This window comes from Nerophis ophidion, linkage group LG13 (genome assembly GCF_033978795.1).
Source record: "Nerophis ophidion isolate RoL-2023_Sa linkage group LG13, RoL_Noph_v1.0, whole genome shotgun sequence".
Classification (NCBI taxonomy): domain Eukaryota; kingdom Metazoa; phylum Chordata; class Actinopteri; order Syngnathiformes; family Syngnathidae; genus Nerophis; species Nerophis ophidion.
Genome location: NC_084623.1, coordinates 44,164,359 through 44,187,590, shown reverse-complemented (window position 1 = coordinate 44,187,590; position 23,232 = coordinate 44,164,359). Strand labels below are relative to the sequence as shown.

The window sequence follows — 23,232 nt, the reverse complement described above, 5'->3', positions numbered from 1 at the left end:
AATGCGATGTGTCGATGTAACAATAAAAGAAGGGATGTGGTTTTCGTCTCAACGAGCTGTTTTAGTCACGAAATCACAGCTTCTCCAAGTGCTAACTGTTAGCCTCAAACACACACACATAATGTTGAAACATGACGACGTGCGGCAACTTATACCTATCGCAACATAAATGGCACAGAACAGCTACATTTAAAAAAGAGCAGTGAAACAAAAGTAGTGAAAAAAAGGAAAACATTTGAATTATATACCGCGATAACGTTGGACTAACAGAAATTACTGTTGTGTTTGTTGCTTTAAAAACAAGTGTAGCAAAAACAAAATTATGTTATGGAGTGTCATGTGTTGATGTAATAATAAAAGAAGGGATGCAGTTGTCGTCTCAACGAGCTGTTTTAGTCTCGACATTACAGCTACTCCAAGTGCTAACTGCTGGCCTCAAACACATACACAGAATGTTGAAACATGACAACGTATGGCAACTTATACATATCGCAACATAAATGGCACAGAACAGCTAAATTTCAAAAAGAGAGGTGAAACAAAAGTAGTGAATAAAAGAAAAATATTTTTAACTATATACCGTGATAACATCGGATAAGCAAAAATTGCTGTTTGTTGCTTTAAAACAAGAATAGCAAAAACAATGATGTTTTGGAATGCCATGTGTCGATGTAACAATAAAAGAAGGGATGTGGTTGTCGTCTCAACGAGCTGTTTTAGTCACCAAATTACAGCTACTCCAAGTGCTAACTAATATCATCAAACACATACACATAATGTTGAAACATGACGACGTGCGGCAACTTATACCTATCGCAACATAAATGGCACCGAACAGCTACATTTCAAAAAGAGCAGTGAAACAAAAGTAGTGAATAAAAGAAAATATTTTTAACTATATACTGTGATAACGTCGGACAAGCAAAAATTACTGTTGTTTGTTGCTTTAAAACAAGACTAGGAAAAACAAAATTATGTTTTGGAATGCCATGTGTTGATGTAACAATAAAAGAAGGGATGCGGTTGTCATTTCAACGAGCTGTTTTAATCACGACATTACAGCTACACCACAGAATGATGAAACATGACGACGTGTGGCAACTTATACATATCGCAACATAAATGACACAGAACAGCTAAATTTCAAAAAGAGAGGTGAAACAAAAGTAGTGAATAAAAGAAAAATATTTTTAACTATATACCGTGATAATGTCGGACAAGCAAAAATTACTGTTGTGTTTGTTGCTTTAAAACAAGACAAGCAAAAACAAAATTATGTTTTGGAATGCGATGTGTCGATGTAACAATAAAAGAAGGGATATGGTTGTCGTCTCAACAAGCTGTTTTAGTCACGAAATTACAGCTACTCCAAGTGCTAACTGTTAGCGTCAAACACACACGCATAATGTTGAAACATAACGACGTGCGGCAACTTATACCTAATGCAACATAAATGGCACAGAACAGCTACATTTCAAAAAGAGCAGTGAAACAAAAGTAGTGAACAAAAGGAAAACATTTGAACTATATACCACGATAACGTTGGACTAACAGAAATTACTGTTGTGTTTGTTGCTTTAAAAACAAGTGTAGCAAAAACAAAATGTGTCGATGTAACAATAAAAGAAGGGATGCAGTTGTCGTCTCAACGAGCTGTTTTAGTCACGACATTACAAGTGCTAACTGCTGGCCTCAAACACATACACAGAATGTTGAAACATGACGACATATGGCAACTTATACATATCGCAACATAAATGACACAGAACAGCTAAATTTCAAAAAGAGAGGTGAAACAAAAGTAGTGAATAAAAGACAAATATTTTTAACTATATACCTTGATAACGTCGGACAAGCAAAAATTGCTGTTGTTTGTTGCTTTTAAACAAGACTAGCAAAAACAAAATGATGTTTTGGAATGCCATGTGTCGGTGTAACAATAAAAGAAGGGATGTGGTTTTCGTCTCAATGAGCTGTTTTAGTCACGAAATTACAGCTACTTCAAGTGCTAACTGTTAGCCTCAAACACACACGCATAATGTTGAAACATGACGACGTGCGGCAACTTATACCTATTGCAACATAAATGGCACAGAACAGCTACATTTTGAAAAAGAGCAGTGAAACAAAAGTAGTGAACAAAAGGAAAACATTTGAACTATATACCGCGATACCGTTGGACTAACAGAAATTACTGTTGTGTTTGTTGCTTTAAAAACAAGTGTAGCAAAAACAAAATTTTGTTTTGGAATGCCATGTGTCGGTGTAATAATAAAAGAAGGGATGTGGTTTTCGTCTCAACGAGCTGTTTTAGTCACGAAATTACAGCTACACCACAGAATGATGACACATGATGACGTGTGGCAACTTATACATATCGCAACATAAATGACACAGAACAGCTACATTTCAAAAAAAGTGGTGAAACAAAAGCAGTGAACAGAAGGAAAAAAAATGTAACTATATACCGTAATAACGTCGGACAAGCAAAAATTACCCTTGTGTTTTTTGCTTTAAAAACAAGACTAGCAAAAACAAAATGATGTTATGGAGTGTCATGTGTCGATGTAACAATAAAAGAAGGGATGCGGTTGTCGTCTCAACGAGCTGTTTCATTCACGACATTACAGCTACTCCAAGTGCTAACTGCTAGCCTCACACATATACACAGATTTCTAAAAGAGAGGTAAAACAAAAGTAGTGAACAGAAGGAAAACATTTTAACTATATACCGCGATAACGTCAGACAAGCAGAAATGCACAAAGCCATGTTTGTTTACAGTGGAAGTCGACTGCTTCTTCAGCACATGCAGTGAGCAATAACATACTTTTCCGTTCATGTTACGTTCTGCGCCTGTCAAAGTTAAGTATTTCGATTTAAGATGTGATACATGAAAATGCACGTCATAATCCGATCTTTTTTTCAGGGTCACATTCTAATCCGAATGATGATCAGATTAAATACATTGTTTCCATGTACACCTGGCTAAAGAGTGCATTGTTCCAAGGGATTGATGGTGGACATGGTGGATTTGCTTAGTTCATTCCTCGGCCGCCACCTTAGGCAGGGAAACGTATCATCTGTGTTTCGGTGTGCAAGAGGTTTCGACAAGATCACTGGGCTCCCTGGGGGTTTTGAGAGTTGGTCACATGTCGGCCTGACGCAACGAGAGCCAACTAAATCTACCCTGGAGACACGTTGAAGCGGACAACAACATGTTTTCTACAGCTAAACACTTGAGGCATGAGGAGTAACAGTTCTTCTTGTTGCACAGGGGTCTCAGTTGATTGTAGCTTACGACGAGCACGAGGTCAACAACACCTTCAAATTCGGTGTGATCTACCAAAAATTCGGACAGGTAAGCGTTTTGCACAAGCCAGCCCAGCGCTATTCGACCTTGTTTATAAACTGAAGTGTCACTGATACTCGCCTTTTCCCTGCAGACGTCAGAGGAAGAGTTGTTTGGGAACAGCGAAGAGACTCCAGCTTTCAAGGAGTTTCTCAGCATACTCGGTGACAACATTGAACTTCATGACTTTAAAGGGTGAGATGCGATAGAAAGCACTTGAATTAAATGAGGGTAAAGTTGGAAAATAGAGAGACCATATAAAACTCAAATGCCACTTCAAAGAAGTAACGAATGAGTGAAGATTAAAAGAAATTAAGAGTGGTCCGGTGAAGCAAACTTTATTGGCCATAAACAACAGAGTTTTTCGTTTAACCTTCATGTTCAAATCCTACAAGAACCTTGAATAAGTACAGTAGTCAGAGCATTGCAATAATTCTCTGTTTTCATAAGCCTCAATTTTAGGGGAATATTTTTTAGTACACTTAAATGGTCACTTGGTCCCTATGCTTTTTTTCATTAGGTCTACAAAATAGAGTCAAATAAAGTTGTAGGATACAGTTACAGTCCTACTAAAGTCCACCAGAGTGTTAAGGCCTGATGTACTAAATATTGAACATATTAAACACTGATGCAAATATAAACATTAAACGCCTGCAAAGCGATTAATCAAACTTGGAAGTGTTTCGCTGAGGCTGTTTTGTGTCTATATTTAGATGGTTTGTAAGGTACGTTCAAACAGTTACGCACAAATTGTAATGAGAAGGAGGTAATCGTGCTGTAAAGACGGACAACGGAGAGAGAATACTCCATCCATATGTTTGACCAGTAAGAACTAGAAATTTTAAACGTATCGTCAATCCAGCGATGCAATTTTATAGCTGCTGGATGACTCAAGGCATACTTGCCAACCCTCCCGGATTTTCCGGGAGACTCCCAAAATTCCGCACCTCTCCCGAAAACCTCCCAAAACAAATTTTCTCCCGAAAATCTCCCGAAATTCAGGCGGAGCTGTAGGCCACGCCCCCCCAGCTCCATGAGAAGCTGACTCAGCAATGTTGTGACCCTCTTAAGCAGGACAATACTGCCATCTATTGTACATAGAATATAATAGAATGTAAATATATTTTACTTATATTCTACATTTAAGTGCAGTCAAGAAACAAGCATTAGGGAGTCTGTTCTGAATCCCACAGTAAAGAGACGTAACTTCATCACATCGCCTGGTTATTTGACTCCAACCCAATATATTACACCGTGGATGAACAAAATGAAAAAAATACGCATACAAGTTCCAGAACGATTGGAAAAAAGAATTTCAGTTTATCCAGGAGAGTTCAAAGGGTAAGGGGTATGTTTCCCTTAAATTTTGTAGAACAGACTTCTCCATTGAACACGGCGGCCGAACCGATATACTCAGCCATGAATTGTCAGCGAAGCACAAAGCGTCCGCAGCGCAGCATCGTTCACAACCCAGTATTTTGGGCCACCTCGCAAAATGGAGACCCGTTGGTGTAACTTATGCTGGGACAAAGTTGACTATGCTGATAGCTGGAAGCAACATCCCGTTCTCATTTGCGGATGTCGACAACAAATCCGTGAAGGATATGTTCCCGGATTCGGAGGTAGCTCGCCAATACGCAAATGGCAGAACAAAGATTACTCAAATAGTGAAAGGTAAGTGTTGTTGTTTTGTTTTTTTTTGTAACCAGCAAGCACAGTACAGTTAGTAGAACAACTGTGTATTTGGTAGGTGCCGTCGGAAATTCAACTATTTATTTTATTTATATATATATGATAAAATAAATATATATAGCTAGAATTTACTGAAAGTCAAGTATTTCATATATATATATATATATATGAAATGTATATGAAAGACTCGAGTTGGTGAATTATATTCCTCCCATTTTAACCACGCCTCCCGCCCCAACCAAGCCCCCAACCACGTCTCCGCCCCACCCCTGACCACGACACCCCCCCCACCCTCCACCTCCCGAAATCTGAGGTTTTAAGGTTGGGAAGTATGACTCAAGAGGGCGCATTTGGAGCCAGGACATACTGAAACCAATTAAATAGATTAAAGTTGGTGTCTGTTGTTGTTTTTTAATGTTGTTCGTTTTCCAATATAAAATATAAAACAACTTCTTGCAACAAGCATTTTCTTGCAGCTGGATCGTTTCATTGCATTTATCCCAAACTGCATCGTCAGTGAGCTAAAACGTGTGTTCCGTTGTCCAAAAATGTGTTGTATAAGTAATTATAGTCGTCAGCTGCATGTTCCACAACATAAGAAAACACTACTGGTTAGGCCATGATGCCATTTATGCGCAACAGCAAATGGTAGTATATGTAAAAACATATTTTAAGGTTGGCATTCTGCACCATTATTACATGTGTAAATCAATTTGATAGGATAGGATAGGATAGGTCTTTATTGTCATTGCACAAGTACAACGAAACTTGCACAAGCAGCCTTAGGAGATCACCCATAACTCGCCTAAAAACAATACTTTTTTTCAGTTTGCAAACTGTTTAGCATGTGTAACAGTACTTTTACAAATTGTATTTCGCGTGTGATATTTGGGATCTTAGTAGATGAGGTCCTGAGTATCCTTGTTTCATGAGTGTTACTGAACGCAGCACACTGCTTTGTAAGTTTAACAAAACAATCAATGGTAATATAGCTGTTGTGCATTCACAGTCTGAAATCAAATAACTCATTAATTTTAACAGCCAGAACGCTACAATTATTAGGAACTAATAAAAAAAAAAATACTTTTAACTTGTTTGGTAATCTTCTTGGCAGTGTCGACAACGCTGGATGTTTCAAACCATATATCGCTTGTCCATAGCCTTCTTATGTACTCACATTGAGCAAGAAAAACAATGTTGTAAAAAGACTAAAAACATTTACAATGGCCCACAATGTAGGACTAAGCACAGTGGCTAAAAATAGCACTGCAGTGCTGACCAAAAAAGTATCATGGTTTCATAAACCCGCCCACAATGGATGTGCTCCCGGGCACAAAATAGCTGTGCTGCAAGGCATGCAATGGGGTCATCGTAAATCGAATTTCCACTCTGATCATGCAGTATACAGGAATTAAAATAATTTTGCTTTAGCAACCAAACTGAAAATGCCTTTTTGTGTCATTGCAGATTTCGCGGAGGGCTAGATGTGTCCCACGGACAGACAGGGACAGAATCTGTATACACGGTTTTCAGACAGAGAGAGATCATGTTCCACGTGTCAACCAAGCTCCCTTTCACCGATGGGGACATCCAGCAGGTTGTTGGCTCTGGTCTTGACCTTGTTATTCTTACCGCATCACCTCCGCACATCAATCTGTGTGAGAAGCAATATGCTCTCCTCTGCCCTCTCAGCTTCAGAGGAAAAGGCACATAGGAAATGACATTGTGGCAGCCGTTTTCCAGGAAGAACCGACGCCTTTTGTTCCTGACATAATTGCATCCAACTTTCTGCACGCTTATGTGCTAATCCAAGCTGAGAACCCGTGTACAGAAAACACAATATACAAGGTTGATAGTACTGTCTTCTCACGTTTCTGTCTTGATTTGTGTCTCCATCAGTGTGTGATTAGATGTCCTTTTTTTTTCAACAGGTATCTGTCACTGCGAGGGAAGATGTCCCTCCTTTTGGACCCCTTCTCCCGAACCCAGCTGTCTTCAAAAAGGTGAGATAAAGGTCAATACAAACTAGTGTTGTAACAATACCAATATTTTGGTACCGGTACTAAAAATATTTTGACACTTTTTTGTACTTTTCGGTACTTTTCTAAATAAAGGGGACCGCAAAAAAAATTGCATTATTGGCTTTATTTTAACAAAAAAAATCTTAGGCTACATTAAACATATGTTTCTTATGGCAGTTAATTCTATAAATAAAATAGTGAACATACAAGACAACTTGTAGTAAGTAAACAAACAAAGGCTCCTAATTAGTCTGCTGACATATCTCCCGTCCAAAGGCAAAACCCAGTAACTCAATGTTGGTCAAAACTGAGCTGATAATAATTTTGAAGTTCCAAGGTGATGTGCTTTACATTAGTGTATGCAATATTGTAATTTGTTCCGTAAGTAAGCTGTTACGCGCATGGCAGGACCTAGCAACTACCACATAACCGCGTGGATACAACAGAAAAAAATAGTATCTTAAGGGACCGATCGGAGCTTCTTTGTCAGTCTCCTTATTGTCTTTAATGAGACATTTGCACGAACGGGGGCCGACGGTCAACCTGATTATGTGATATTATGGCACGAGGGGATATTTGGAAGATTGGCCCAGGACGTTGCAAGCGCCTTCATTAAATGCATTGTTCTTGATTCTTCCCCTTGCATACTCTTTTGGGCAGATAACTGTGGAGGTCAAAATAAAAACTGGACGCTGTACACGGCTCTTGCCTAATGTGCAAACGCAGAATGTGGCCCAACTGAGATAGTAATAAAATATCTGGAGAAAGGGCAAACGTTCATCAGAGCAGATTCAATCCATGACTCAATCGGCAAGAAAATGAAAGCTCGAGAAAACATCTATACGTTTGATGACTTTGTAGATCTTTGTAAGACAGCATCAAGATAGATTGGTTTTCCTTTGTTTTCTCAAAATCAGCTAGAAGTGAGTTACTAAGTTTTGCCTTCGGACGGGAGATATGCAGTAACATATTGTATTATTTATCATTCTATTATTGTGTCAACATTATTAAGGACAAGTGCTAGAAAATGAATTATTCATCTACTTGTTCATTTACTGTTAATATTTGCTTACTTTCTCTTTTAACATGTTTTATCTACACTTCTGTTAAAATGCAATAATCACTTATTCTTCTTTTGTTAGATATTTAACATTAGTTATGGATGAAACCACAAATTTGGGTATCAATCCGATACCAAGTAGTTACAGGATCATACATTGGTCATATTCAAAGTCCCCATATGTCCAGGCACATATTTCCTGAGTTTATAAACATAATATACATTTTTAAAAAAAACAAAAGAAGATATTGTGATTCCAAAAAATATTGATGTAATCATAGTAGTATCGACTAGATACGTGCCTGTACTTGGTATCATTACAGTGGATGTTAGGTGTAGATCCACCAGTGTCGTTTGTTTACATTTTGACGCCGGTGAGCTACGGCAGTGGTCCCCAACCACCGGGCCGCGGCAACCGGGCCGCAGAAGAATTTTTTATTTATTTTTCTTTAAAAAAAAAATGTTTATTTATTTATTTTTTTTAATTAAATCAACATAAAAAACACAATATACACTTACAATTAGTGCACCAACCACAAAAACCTCCCTTTTTCATGACAAAAAAAAAAAAAAGCCCCACCCCTCGGGCCGCGGGACAAATTATTAAGCGTTGACCGGTCCACGGATACAAAAAGATTGGGGACCACTGAGCTACGGTGTGTAGTGAAAAATGTTTAGCTATTCTTCATCCTGCAGGGATGATACGTGTAAGAAACTTACTTTATTTGTCGCCATGGAGACCAGGAATAGGGATTTATAAGTCGCTAATAACTGCCGACGGCGGATGGACTTTAGCCGCCAGCTAGCTAGCCATGACTTAAAGCACCTCTTCCTTAGGCCGTTTCAGTGTTATAACTTCACCTTTATCATTAGTTTTTAAGCCAAAATGTGTTTGTTCTCCATTTTCTGTCTACACACTGTGTCTGCTTGTAAGTAGTTGATTGTGTGCTACCAAACGTGCGATATATATCCGAAAATGATTCATTAGTATCGCGGTACCATACTAATACCGGTACACCGTACAACCCTAATACAAACTAAAACGTTTTTCGTGTGAATTGATTAGGGTTTGGGCTGTCTTCAACCAAGGTTTCGTTACATTCTTTTTATGTATGCTAGCATATCCACCAGCATAGGAGCCCTACAAGTGTAGATCTGATTGATTGAAACGTTTATTAGTAGATTGCACAGTACAGTATAGACCTGGGCAAATTAAGGCCCAGGGGCCACATGCGGCCCGTTAAACTTTTCAATCTGGCCCTCCGGACATTCCCAAATAACTTTTTTAGCGCTTTAAGATGGAAAGTGTAGCTGCCATTATGATGTGCACTCATGTTTTTTAATGACAGTAAGTCTTGAACTATACAAAGTATTTCAATGGTTGGAATATGCGCTTATGGATGATATACCAGGTAATATGGTAATCTAATTAGTTACTATGGTCATCTACGCCACAGCAGCTCAGACGAGGCACCAAGTAGTGTGGGCGGGAAGCGTTTCCACAGACGTGGTTGGAGCTTTTCACAACAGAGTTCTAAAACTTAATCATATATCAGATACTGTGTATCAGATTGTCGGTGGCTTTATTTTGTACCCTTTGCGTTCATATTTCACTGTGTGTTGCTTTTTTGTTGCGTTTCACTTGATTGTAAAAATGTCGATCGAAAGGGGGTGTGACATTCATATTTGGTCAATATTCAGTGTTTTATCGTTCATCGAAAAAATTAAAATTCCATTCCGTTTTTTAAGGCGGTCTGTCATAAAGGTTTTAGCTGTCAATCAGACATTATTGTGAAGTTTTGTATAAGTGTTCCTAAAAATAGATATACCGGCCCCCAGACACATTTCTTCTCTCTAAATGTGGCCCCCCGAGTCAAGATAATTGCCCAGGCCTGGTGCAGCACATATTCCGTACAATTGACTACTAAATGGTAACACCCGAATAAGTTGAAAAACTTATTTGGGTGTTACCACTTAGTGGTCAATTAAGTCGGGGTCCACGTTAATCAATTCATGGTACTAATATATACTATCAGCATAATACAGTCATCACACAGGTTAATCATCAGAGTATATACATTGAATTATTTATATTATTTACAATCCATGGGGTGGGATGTGGAGAGGATGGATCCGGGGGGGTTAGGTTTGGTTGATATCAGCACTTCAGTCATCAACAATTATATCATCTGAGAAATGGACATTGAAAGAGTGTAGGTCTGACTTAGTAGGATATGTCCACCGAGCAGTGAACATAGTGAGCTCAGAAAGCTTAAGAACTGTCAGAAACTAGGACTTTGTTTGTTTTCCCATGGTGCAAAGCGACTGGACTGGACAAGGCGTGAAGGTAATGACGTGATTTAATTTTACTTAAAAAAGGAACAAACAAAAAGCGCGCACAAGGCGGAGAACAAACTTGGCTAAGAAAACAAAAACTAGCACAGAGGCAGAACTATGGACATAAAAATGTAAACACTTACTGTGATTTGAAAAAAAAACAAGCATGGAACAATGTCAGGGGTATCAAGAGTGTATCTAGAGTGTATCAAGAGTGTATCAAGAGTGTATCAAGAGTGAATCAAGGGTGAATCAAGAGTGAATCAAGGGTGATGTCGCCCGGCCGACTACCTGGTAACTATGGCTTAAATATTAGTGAAGTGATTATTGACAGGTGCGTGAGCCCAAACACATGACAGGGGAAAACTAATGGTCGTCATGGTGAAGTGAAGTGAAATTATATTTACATAGCGCTTTTCTCTAGTGACTCAAAGCACTTTACATACTGAAACCCAATATCTAAGTTACATTTAAACCAGTGTGGTTGGCACTGGGAGCAGGTGGGTAAAGTGTCTTGCCCAAGGACACAATGGCAGTGACTAGGATGGCGGCAGTGGGAATCGAACCCGCAACCCCCAATTTGCTGGCACGGCCACTACCAACCGAGCTATACCGCCCCTGGTGACAAAATAGAAACTAAAAGAGTCTAAAAGCCAACAGAACATAGCCAAACAAGACATGATCAAAAGACATGACAAGAACAAGTATAGACATTTGATTATTATTTGATTATTTACAATCCAGGGAGGTGGGATGTGGTGGGGGGAGGATGTTAGTCGAGGGTTGGAGTTGCCTGGAGGTGTTCTTTTAGTGCGGTTTTGAATGAGGATAGAGATGCACTTTCTTTTACACCTGTTGGGAGTGCATTCCATATTGATGTGGCATAGAAGGAGAATGAGTTAAGACCTTTGTTAGATCGGAATCTGGGTTTAACGTGGTTTGTGGAGCTCCCCCAGGTGTGGTTATGGCGGTCATTTACGTTATGGAAGTAGTTTGACATGTACTTAGGTATCAGGAAGGTCTACCGAATTTTATAGACTAGGCTCAGTGCAAGTTGTTTGACTCTGTCCTCCACGCTGAGCCAGCCCACTTTGGAGAAGTGGGTAGGAGTGAGGTGTGATCTGGGGTGGAGGTCTTGAGTAACCTGACTAGCTTCTTCTGGGATGTTTGGAGTCTAGATTTGACTTTTGCAACACCTCAAATAGGCTAAAACCTTCAGATAAACGAACGCAGTAGAGATTGGATGGTTAAGTAAGGTCCTCGGATCAAACCTTCTTGCGTAGTGCTGAGAAGACAATCAACCTTGGCTACCAAGAGGAGGTTAAAGGGGAACATTATCACAATTTTAGAAGGGTTAAAACCAATAAAAATCAGTGCCCAGTGGCTTATTTTATTTTTTCAAGTTTTTCTCAAAAATTTACCCATCACGCAATATCCCGAAAAACGACTTCAAAGTGCCTGATTTTAACCGTCGTTATAGTCACCTGTCTACTGTCCTGTGACGTCACTGCGTGAAGCCAAAAAAACAAATATGGCGGATAGCACAGAAAGGTATAGCATAGTAGCTCTGATTCAGACTCGGATTTTAGCGCCGTAAGCGATTCAACAGATGATGCATGTATTGAAACGGATGGTTGGAGTATGGAGGCAGATAGCGAAAACGAAATTGAAGAAGAGACTGAAGCTATTGAGCCATATCACGATAGACAGCGGCAACGAGGACGAATTCGGCGATCGCCTTCCAACCAACGATTGCATCTTTTGACGACTGGTGCAACTTGAATCCGTCGATTGGTAAGTGTTTGTTTGGCATTACATGTGTGTGGAGGGAAAGGCTGGATGCAAATATAGCTACAAATGAGGCATAATGATGCAATATGTACATACAGATAGCCTAAATAGCATGTTAGCATTGATTAGCTTGCAGTCATGCCGTTACCAAATATGTCTGATTAGCACATAAGTCAATAACTTCAACAAAACTCACCTTTGTGATTTCTTTGACTTTAACGTTGGAAATGCATCTGCTTTGAGTGTCGCAGGATATCCACAAATTCTTGCCGTTTCTGTCGTTACATAGCTGTCGTCGGTAAACTGTGCGTCCAATTTCTTGCCACTTTCGCATTTTTTGGCCACTGGTGCAACTCAAATCCGTCCCTGTTAGTGTTGTTAAACCCTCCGACATAGGGAGGCATAATGTCTCCAAAGTACGGAAAACAGTCGAAAAAACGGAAAATAACAGAGCTGATTTGACTTGCTGCGTGTAATGTGTTCGAGAAAATGGCGGATTGCTTCACGTCGTGACGTCATCGCTCCGACAGCGAACAATTGAAAAGGTGTTTACATCGCCAAATTCCGCCTTTTAGAGTTCGGAAATCGGTTAAAAAAACATAGGGTCTTTTTTCTGCAACATCAAGGTATATATTGACGCTTACATAGGTCTGGTGATTATGTTCCCCTTTAAAATTGTAACAAGGATTCCGTAGATCAGAGCTGGGCAAATATTTAGACTCGGGGGTCACATTGAGAGAAACAATGTGTTTAGGGGCCAATGTGTATGTGTGTATAAATGATACATACACATTTAGCTGTAAAAATCTGCTGTACAGTATGTGTGTTCGGGTGCCTCTTTTTCAGGAACACTAACACCAAAAGTCGCAATGTCTGATAGAGTTCTAAAAACGTTATGACAGACCATCTCAAATAAATAAAATGGAATTGATTTTTTTTTTTTTAACGTTGATGTTCCAGGCAATCTAATCTTCTGTGAAGGTATAGGATAGGCAAATATAAGCTTTGGCTTCAGCCGACTCCTTTTTTGGTCATTATTTTCTTTTCTTTCTTGTGTAAATGTGCATTATTGTATACATATAACATGTACTGTAAAACTGATCACACAAAATGGTTGAGTGATTTGATTGATTATATGACCGAAATAAACTTATTTCATTCATTCATTCATTCAATTGTGCAATTTTCTACTGAATGGGACACCAAAATTCCAACCGGCTGTAATCATCACTTTAAGGTCCTTTTCGTGAGTTCAAGGATTGCCTGTGTCCTTTAAAACTGTTTTTTTTTTTTACTGTTCATGCATCAGGCGGCGCTATTTCTAGCACCTTATTACGTACGGTCCACTGTGCCCCGATTCTCCAGCCCGTTTGTTAAATTCCCAAACATGCCCTCACTTATCTTGGCTCCGGACGCCGTCATCCATCGGAGCGCGGGCTGGCCACACTCGTTTGTCCCTGCTTGCCGCAACATGTTTTGCATTACGGTGATACCGCAGCGAATTAAAATTCCTGCAACCCAATTTGCGCAGAACAGCTTTTCTCACTTCTGTCGGGCATGGGGCCATAATTATTTGGGGTAATGACTGCTGTCTTTCTTTTACTCTCCAGGGTCCAGAGTTTCGTGACTTCCTGCTGACAAAGCTGATCAATGCAGAAAATGCTTGCTACAAATCTGACAAGTTTGCCAAACTAGAGGTGACACGTGCAGACACACTTTATTTACCAAACTGGCCGTTGTTGAATATGTGTATGTACGTCTCGTATCAGGGTCGAACGCGAGCTGCTCTGCTGGACAACCTGCACGATGAGCTCCACAGACAAAGTCAGGCCACTCTGGGTCTCAGCCAGGCAGAGGAGGAGGACAAGCTGGAGAACGGAGGACACGGGGGTCTACTAGAGTCATTTAAGGTGAACATTGTGTGATCTTCTCGCATTTTGACTTTTATTTTGGCGCCGGAATTATGTCGTAGGACAAGTTGCTATTACAGGATGGGTGTTTTGTGCTGTGTAGGCCAAGTAAATGTCAACAACAAATTACAGTTGGTAGAAAAGATGCTCAGGTAGGCCTGCTATGATGATGCCCTTTTGATACTAAGGCAGGGGTGTCAAACTCATTTTAGCTCAGGGGGAAAAATATGTGCACATGTGGGCCGGACTACTAAAATCCATCCATCCATCCATTTTTTACCGCTTGTCCCCAGTGACGTGCGGTGAGGTTCATGGCTGGTGAGGCACTGACTTCATCACAGTCAGATTTATAAACATATCAATCAATCAATCAATGTTTATTTATATAGCCCCAAATCACAAATGTCTCAAAGGACTGCACAAATCATTACGACTACAACATCCTCGGAAGAACCCACAAAAGGGCAAGGAAAACTCACACCCAGTGGGCAGGGAGAATTCACATCCAGTGGGACGCCAGTGACAATGCTGACTATGAGAAACCTTGGAGAGGACCTCAGATGTGGGCAACCCACCCCCCGCTAGGGGACCGAAAGCAATGGATGTCGAGCGGGTCTAACATGATACTGTGAAAGTTCAATCCATAGTGGCTCCAACACAGCCACGAGAGTTCAGTTCAAGCTGATCCAAGACAGCAGCGAGAGTCCCGTCCACAAGAGACCATCTCAAGCGGAGGCGGATCAGCAGCATAGAGATGTCCCCAACCGACACAGGCGAGCGGTCCATCCTGGGTCCCGACGAGCGGTCCATCCTGGGTCTCGACTCTGGACAGCCAGTACTTCATCCATGGTCATCGGACCGGACCCCCTCCACAAGAGAGGGGGGGACATAGGAGAAAGAAAAGAAGCGGCAGATCAACTGGTCTAAAAAGGAGGTATATTTAAAGGCTAGAGTATACAGATGAGTTTTAAGGTGAGACTTAAATGCTTCTTCTGAGGTAGCATCTCGAACTGTTACTGGGAGGGCATTCCAGAGTACTGGAGCCCGAACGGAAAACGCTCTATAGCCCGCAGACTTTTTTTGGGCTCTAGGAATCACTAATAAGCCGGGGTCTTTTGAACGCAGATTTCTTGCCGGGACATATGGTACTATACAATCGGCAAGATAGGCTGGAGCTAGACCGTGTAGTATTTTATACGTAAGTAGTAAAACCTTAAAGTCACATCTTAAGTGCACAGGAAGCCAGTGCAGGTGAGCCAGTACAGGCGTAATATGATCAAACTTTCTTGTTCTTGTCAAAAGTCTAGCAGCCGCATTTTGTACCAACTGTAATCTTTTAATGCTAGACATGGGGAGACCCGAAAATAATACGTTACAGTAATCGAGACGAGACGTAACAAAAAATATGAACCCTATAGAGCATAGGTGTCAAACTCTGGCCCGCGGGCCAAATTTGGCCCGCCGTGTAATTTCATTTGGCCCTTGAGGCAATATCAAATTAACTTTAGAGCTGGCCCGCCGGTGTTATACAGCGGTGCCGCTGTAACACCCCATTCACCGATTTCCCGGGAGACTCTCGAATTTCAGTGTCCCTCCCGAAAATCTCCCGGTGCAACCATTCTCCCAAATTCCACCCGGACAACAATATTGGGGGTGTGCCTTAAAGGCACTGTCTTTAGTGTCCCCTACAGCCTGTCGTCAAGTCTGTTTTTCCTCCTCACAAAGTCACGTAATATATGTGGCCTCTACACACATGTAAGTAAATGCAAGGCATACTTGATCAACAGCATACAGGTCACACTGAGGGTGGCCATATAAACAACTTTAACATTGTTACAAATATGTGCCACACTGTGAACCCACACCAAACAAGAATGACCAAATATTTCGGGAGAACATCCACACGGTAACACGACATAAACACAACAGAACAAATACCCAGAACCCCTTGCAGCACTATCTCTTTCGGACCACTACAATATACACCCCCTGCCCCCCTGACCCCGCCCACCTGAGCCCCGACATTAATTGAGCAGTAAAAAGGCCTGAATGGTTGATTTATTCATTATTTTATTTTCAAATGTATTAGCCTCTGGAAAAAGTTAATGTTAATATTTACCTCAGTAGGCTGCAAATACAAAAGAGGCATTCTATTTTTATTTAAATTTGATTTCATATGTCATTGATATTTTTTTAATTATTATTATTAATATTATTTCAAACTCAATTTTGCATGTCACTATAAAGTTACATTAGCCATGCTTGTTCAATATTCAATGAAAAACTTGTTTGGGTCCCTATTAAAAGATTCATTTGTTCAACTTCGGCCCGCGGCTTTGTTCAGTTTTAAATTTTGGCCCACTCTGTATTTGAATTTGACACCCCTGATATAGAACATGCTATACGTTGACCAAACAATCTGTCACTACTAATCGATAAATCCCATGAAATCTTATACGTCTAGTCTCTTACGTGAATGAGCTAAATAATATTATTTGATATTTTATGGTAATGTCTTAATAATTTCACACATAAGTCCCTCCTGAGTATAAGTCGCACCCCCGGCCAAACTATGAAAAAAACTGTGATTTATAGTCCGAAAAATATGGCAATCAAATATCATCCCGGGGGCCCCAGATAATTAATTCCCGGGCCAGATCCGGCCCGCAGGCCTTGACTTTGACACCCCTGTACGAAGGGAACCAGAATACATCTCTCACATCATTACATCATAACTTCCATCCCAAAATCCGTCACATGAAGTCAGACGAGGCAACAGTTGTTCCACACTCTCAATTTCCTGTTTCTAAAGTGGCTGGTGTCACTGGGGTCTTCTCTTCAAGGTTCAACTTTACTGTTGCGATGCTTTCCTGCAACAAGTGCTTGTTTGTTTCACAAAATGTTCCAGTGAGTATCGGGATTGTTTCAATGTAACCGAGCCCAACCAGTGTGTCTGCAAGTGTGTGCGTTGGTATACCCATTGCCGACCTCCCTATACGCAAATCATGCGTCGTGCATACGACACTGTGATCCGTGGGGGGCCCCGTTTTGGGCTAATACGCGCATGTAAAAAAATCAATTAATGAATGACAGGGCGCTTCATTTGAAATTTTAGCACAGACGTGTTCATAGCCAACCTGAGAAGAATATAACCCCTACCAAACTCCCTCATGGATACCTGTTGATTGCTGACTTTGTTTTGGACTAATATCACGGTGGTCTCCATAGCAACTTGCTGTGTTATTGCGACAACGCTATGCAGAACGCGGCACCAAGATTGGGGTGCAAGCGACGTCTTAGGCCAGGGATCGGCAACCCAAAATGTTGAAAGAGCCCTATTGGACTAAAAATACAAAAAACAAATCCGTCTGGAGCTGCAAAAATTAAAAGTCTTATAATAAGCGCAACACACGACGTAAGCTGATGATTTTACGTTGTCCTGAAGAATTTGGAGGTACTCCTTCTTTTTAATTGTCCCATTTACTCTCTGTAAAGCACCAGTTCCATTGGCAGCAAAACAGGCCCAGAGCATAATACTACCACCACCATGCTTGATGGTAGGTTTGCTCTTCCTGGGATTAAAGGCCTCACCATTTCTCCTCCAAACATATTGCTGGGTTTTGTGGACAAACAGCTCAATATTTGTTTCATCTGACTCGAGAACTTTCCTCCATAAGGTCTTACCATGTGATGTCATAGATGTGATGTATGATAGTTTACACTAGAGAAGCTCCTTGTGTATTTAGTTAGTTTAACCATTTTGTTTTCCAATGTGAAAAAGCAGTGAATTAATTAATATACTTAAAATTCATTCTGGACCTCTGATTTCACTTTGTCGTTGTATTTTTTTTGTCTATATGGATGTGAAATGGTCTTAAATTATTTTCAAGATGGTCTGAAAAAGTCTTAAATTTGACATGTTGAAACCTGCAGAGAACTTGTCTTTGACTGCAAATTTCCGGACCAAACATATGGAAAAATACATTCAGCAAGATTAGATTGTTCTAAACCGTTGAACATTTTGTACGTAAGTAATAAAACCTTAAAGGGGAACATTATCACAATTTCAAAACGGTTAAAAACAATAAAAAACAGTTCCCAGTGGCTTGTTGTATTTTTTGAAGTTTTTTTCAAAATTTTACTGGTCCCGGAAGCTTTAAAGTACCTTGTTTTCGCTATCTTCGAAACCACTGTCCATTTCCCTGTGACGTCATTCAGGGCTGCCAATACAAACAACATGGCGGTTACCACAGCAAGATATAGCGACATTAGCTCGGATTCAGACTCGGATTTCAGCGGCTTAAGCGATTCAACAGATCACGCATGTATTGAAATGGATGGTCGGAGTATGGAGGCGGATAGCGAAAACGAAATTGAAGAAGACATTGAAGCTATTGAGCGAATAGCTTTTGACGCTATTCGGCCATAGCATGGGTGTACCTAATGAAGTGGCCCATAGCATGGCTGCCTTATTAGCATCGCCGGTAAAATGTGCGGACCAAACGATCAGGACTTTCGCATCTTGTGACACTGGAGCAACTTAAATCCATCGATTGGTAAGTGTTTGTTTCGCATTATATGCGGGTATCTAGTTTCAAATGTACATACAGCTAGCGTAAATAGCATGTTAGCATCGATTAGCGTAGCATGTTAGCATCGATTAGCTGGCAGTCATGCCGTGACCAAATATGTCTGATTAGCACATAAGTCAACAACATCAACAAAACTCACCTTTGTGATTTCGTTGACTTAATTGTTGCAAATGCATCTGCAGGTTAACCATACATCTCTGTGCCATGTCTGTCTTAGCATCGCCGGTCAAATGTGAAGACACTTTGGTACATTCAATGGGGGTCTGGCGGCAGATTTCTTGCCAGTGGTGCAACTTGAATCCCTCCCTGTTAGTGTTGTTACACCCTCCGACAACACACCGAAGAGGCATGATGTCTCCAAGGTTCCAAAAAACAGTCGAAAAAACAGAAAATAACAGAGCTGAGTGTTCGTCATGTGAAAATAAATATGGCGGGTGTGTTACCTCGGTGACGTCACGTTCTGACGTCATCGCTAAAAGACCGATAAACAGAAAGGCGTTTAATTTGCCAAAATTCACCCATTTAGAGTTCGGAAATCGGTTAAAAAAATACATGGTCTTTTTTCTGCAACATCAAGGTATATATTGACGCTTGCATAGGTTTGGTGATAATGTTCCCCTTTAAAATCGCATCTGAAGTATCCCAGGAGCCAGTGCAGGTGGGCCAGTATAGGCGTGATATGATCCAACTTTAGTCTAGAAGCCGCATTTTGTACCAAATGCAATCTTTTAACGCTGGACATTGGGAGACCCGCAAATAATATGTTACAGTAATCAAGCAAAGACGTAACGGCGTAGTGAGAAATTAATTATAAATTAAGAATAAATTAAAATAAATTAAAACTCACCCTTACAGACAGGCTTAAAAGGTGTAAAATGCTCAAATAAATAAGTATGGTTTTGTTTGAGCTCCAAATTGCATCACTTTTGCAGTATTTGATTCTAAATGATCCATGTCACTGTTTTTTTTTTTTCGTGCTTGTGTTTTTTTCATGTTTTTGTTTGACGAGCATCACTCTCCTTCACAGGCACTGTGGACCGCCGCGTTGCGATTTTCGGAGACTTTTCCAGCGGCCGCTTTTCTCAGTGCTTCACTGGCTATGGCAATTTGTATTCAGCTGATGCTTGACTCAAAATGAATAAATATGTTTAACATGCTTCTGTATGACTTTTGTGTGTCGTTTAAAACCTTTTTAATACATGAACATGATATATTCTACTGAAATTGGTTACAAATCATCCTGTTTTACGGTGGACCATTTTTTTCATCACCAAGAAATATAAATGTTTTAGATATTTTATGCAGTATTGCAACCAACTACGATAAATATCTAAAATGAACAATTCCCAACCACGGGGCCGCAGCAGGAAACGTGACCCAAAATATATGTAGTTAATGTAATAATGGATTGGACTTGCACAATATCATGTTAGACCCGCTCGACATCCATTGCTTGCGGTCCTCTCCAAGGTTTCTCATAGTAATCATTGTCACTGTCACCGACGTCCCACTGGGTGTGAGTTTTTCCTTGCCCTTATGTGGGCTCTGTACCGAGGATGTCGTTGTGGTTTGTGCAGCCCTTTGAGACACTTGTGATTTAGGGCTGTATAAATAAAAAATGATTGATTGATAATATATCAATTGGTTGCAAATAGTACACACTGAACCATTCAAACAGTATATATACTTTTTGTGACATTTTTCTACTGTAAAAATATTTGCCCATACTGGGGAAAAAATTGGGAAACAATGAAAATCATAACACTGAATTTTGTGGGGAATACTGCCATCTTGTGGTCATTACTGGCTAATAAAATGTACCTGAGATCCATGTTGACCCAGTTGGTCCAGTATATACTAGTAACCTGCACGTCTTGTTCTTGTTTTTAGAGAGCCATGCGGGTGAGAAGTCACTCAATGGAGACAATGGTGGGGTCTCACCGCCTCAGGAGCCCCGGCGGAGGAGGCGGGGTCCCGGCCAGTTTGAGTGGCGGAGCAATGCCGCAGAGCACCAGTGAATGCACAAAGAGCACCTACAATGTGAGCTTAGGGATGCATGGCAGCATGTTTGGCATTATTTCCTCAATTTGAAACCCTTTATCGTCAGCCTCCTGCGTTGTCCACCAAATCTTCGCTAAAGAGCCCCGTGAAAAGGCGATCGGGACTTTTCCCTCGTCTCCACTCCAGCATCGAGAGTCCGTCAGACAAATGTGCTCGCAGGTTGGTGACCTCTGCCCAAACACCATTTAGTTTAATTACATCAAGCTTCAAATGTGTTCTTTTCTACAGTGATCAAAAGTCCACAGATACCTGCCCCTTGTCCCAAGAAGGGAGGTCAGAGACGTCGTCCAACCCCAGCTCACCTGAGATCTGTCCTAGCAAAGAGAGGTGAGAGACCACTGATGTTTTTCCGGCAAGATGAAAAGGAATGTATAGACTGTCAATGGATATGCTTCCTTTTACAGGCCTTTCATAAAACTCAAGGACGGAGGGAACGGCCGACCAAACATCTCTCGATCGTCGTCGAGCACCAGCAGCTTCAGCAGCATTACCGGAGATACGGAAACTTTGGAAGAATTGGAGACGGTGGGTTTCAGTACAGCAGGGGTCACCAACGCGGTGCCCGCAAGGAGCAGATGAGTCGCCCGCTGGCCTGTTCTAAAAATAGCTCAAATAGCAGCACTTACCAGTGCCTCTAATTTTTAAAGTGTATTTATCTATTAGCAAGCTGGACTCGCTTTGCTCGACATTTTTAATTCTAAGAGGGACAAAACTCAAATAGAATTTGAAAATCCAAGCAAATATTTTAAAGACTTGGTGTTCACTTGTTTAAATAAATTCATAGTTTTTTTTACTATGCTTCTTATAACTTTAAGAGAGACAATTTTATAGAAAAATACAACCTTAAAAATGATTTTAGGATTTTTAAACCTTTTTACCTTTTAAATTCCTTCCTCTTCTTTCCTGACAATTTAAATCAATGTTCAAGTATTTTTTTTTATTGTAAAGAATAATAAATATATTTTAATTGAATTCTTAAGTTTAGCTTCTGGTTTTTTTTTTGACGAAGAATATTTGTGAAATATTTCTTGAAACTTATGACTAAAATTCAAAAAAATATTCTGGCAAATCTAGAAAATCTGTAGAATCAAATTTAAATCTTATTTCAAAGTCTTTTGAATTTCTTTTAACATTTTTGTTCTGGAAAATCTAGAAGAAATAATATGTCTTTGTTAGAAATTTAGCTTGGTCCAATTTGTTATATATTCTAACAAAGTGTAGATTGGATTTTAACCTATTTAAAACATGTCATCAAAAATATATATTTATTGTGAGAAATCATTAAGATGATCAGTGTTTCCACAAAGATAAATATAATTGATTATTAATAATAACGTAGAGTTAAAGATAAATTGAGCAAAATTTCTGGCAATTCATTTAAGTGTGTATCAAACTGGTAGCCCTTCGCATTAATCAGTACCCAAGTAGTAGCTTTTAGTTTCAAAAAGGTTGGTGACCCCTGCAGTACAGCATGTGGATAAACTGGCATGATGCAAGGCTTGTGGTAGTGACCCAGGCTTTTTCTGTGTGGAGTACGAATGCAATGATAAACGCAGTGGCGGGCTGTGCGTTTCCTAGCTAGGCCTTAAAGGCCTACTGAAACCCATTACTACCGACCACGCAGTCTGATAGTTTTTATATCAATGATGAAATATTAACATTGCAACACATGCCAATACGGCCTTTTTAGTTTACTAAATTGCAATTTTAAATTTCCCGCAAAGTGTCCAGCCCAATCCAAGCTATAAGTAGTCTGCTTTAATCGCATAATTACACAGTATTCTGGACATATGTGTTGCTGAATCTTTTGCAATTTGTTCAATTAATATTGGAGAAGTGAAAGTAGAAAGATGGAGGTGGGAAGCTTTTAGCCTTTAGCCACAAAAACATAGCCGGTGTTTTCCTTGTTTAAAATTCCCGAAGATGAAGCTTTACTATGGATCAGAGCGTCAACCGGCAGTTTTCGGTGAGAAAATTGTGGTAATAAGTTGCCTCTTACCGGAGACGTCAGCGGAGCTTCCGTCCTGCTGCAGCTTCTTGACCCCCTCAGAGACTCTGGCGTCCACACACCCGTGGCCACACCCCTCTGACTTTCAGGTACTATTTAATCTCACTAAAACACTAGCAACACAACAGCAGATAAGGGATTTTCCGGAATTATCCTAGTAAATCAATCAATCAATCAATGTTCATTTATATAGCCCTAAATCACTAGACAAATGTGTCTAAAAACATCTGAATCGATCCTACTGCAATCGCCTTTTTTTTTTACTTTTTTCTTTTTTGTAGTCCTTCACTCTAAATTTCCTCATCCACGAATCTTTCATCCTCACTCAAATTAATGGGGAAATTGTCGCTTTCTCGGTCCGAGTAGTTCTAGCTGCAGCTGGCTGTGATTATAAACAATGTTAGGATGTG

General features: G+C 40.2%; 1 protein-coding gene across 15 annotated transcripts in view; it reads left to right on the top strand.

Moving 5' to 3' along the window:
- Window positions 1-23,232, top strand: part of LOC133564596 (rap1 GTPase-activating protein 2-like) — a 314,916-nt gene that overhangs the window by 285,146 nt on the left and 6,538 nt on the right. For 11 of the 15 annotated variants that reach the window (XM_061919002.1, XM_061919001.1, XM_061918997.1 and 8 more), the window contains 10 exons: window positions 3,276-3,359; window positions 3,445-3,545; window positions 6,510-6,639; window positions 6,735-6,890; window positions 6,974-7,045; window positions 13,862-13,948; window positions 14,021-14,161; window positions 20,644-20,793; window positions 20,861-21,141; window positions 21,219-21,339. In XM_061919002.1, coding sequence (XP_061774986.1) covers window positions 3,276-3,359; window positions 3,445-3,545; window positions 6,510-6,639; window positions 6,735-6,890; window positions 6,974-7,045; window positions 13,862-13,948; window positions 14,021-14,161; window positions 20,644-20,793; window positions 20,861-21,141; window positions 21,219-21,339 — 1,323 coding nt within the window. Of the gene's footprint in view, window positions 1-3,275; window positions 3,360-3,444; window positions 3,546-6,509; window positions 6,640-6,734; window positions 6,891-6,973; window positions 7,046-13,861; window positions 13,949-14,020; window positions 14,162-19,780; window positions 19,911-20,643; window positions 20,794-20,860; window positions 21,142-21,218; window positions 21,340-23,232 lie in introns of those variants that run through there. The other 4 variants (XM_061919003.1, XM_061919004.1, XM_061919006.1 and 1 more) reach the window with 3 other exon arrangements.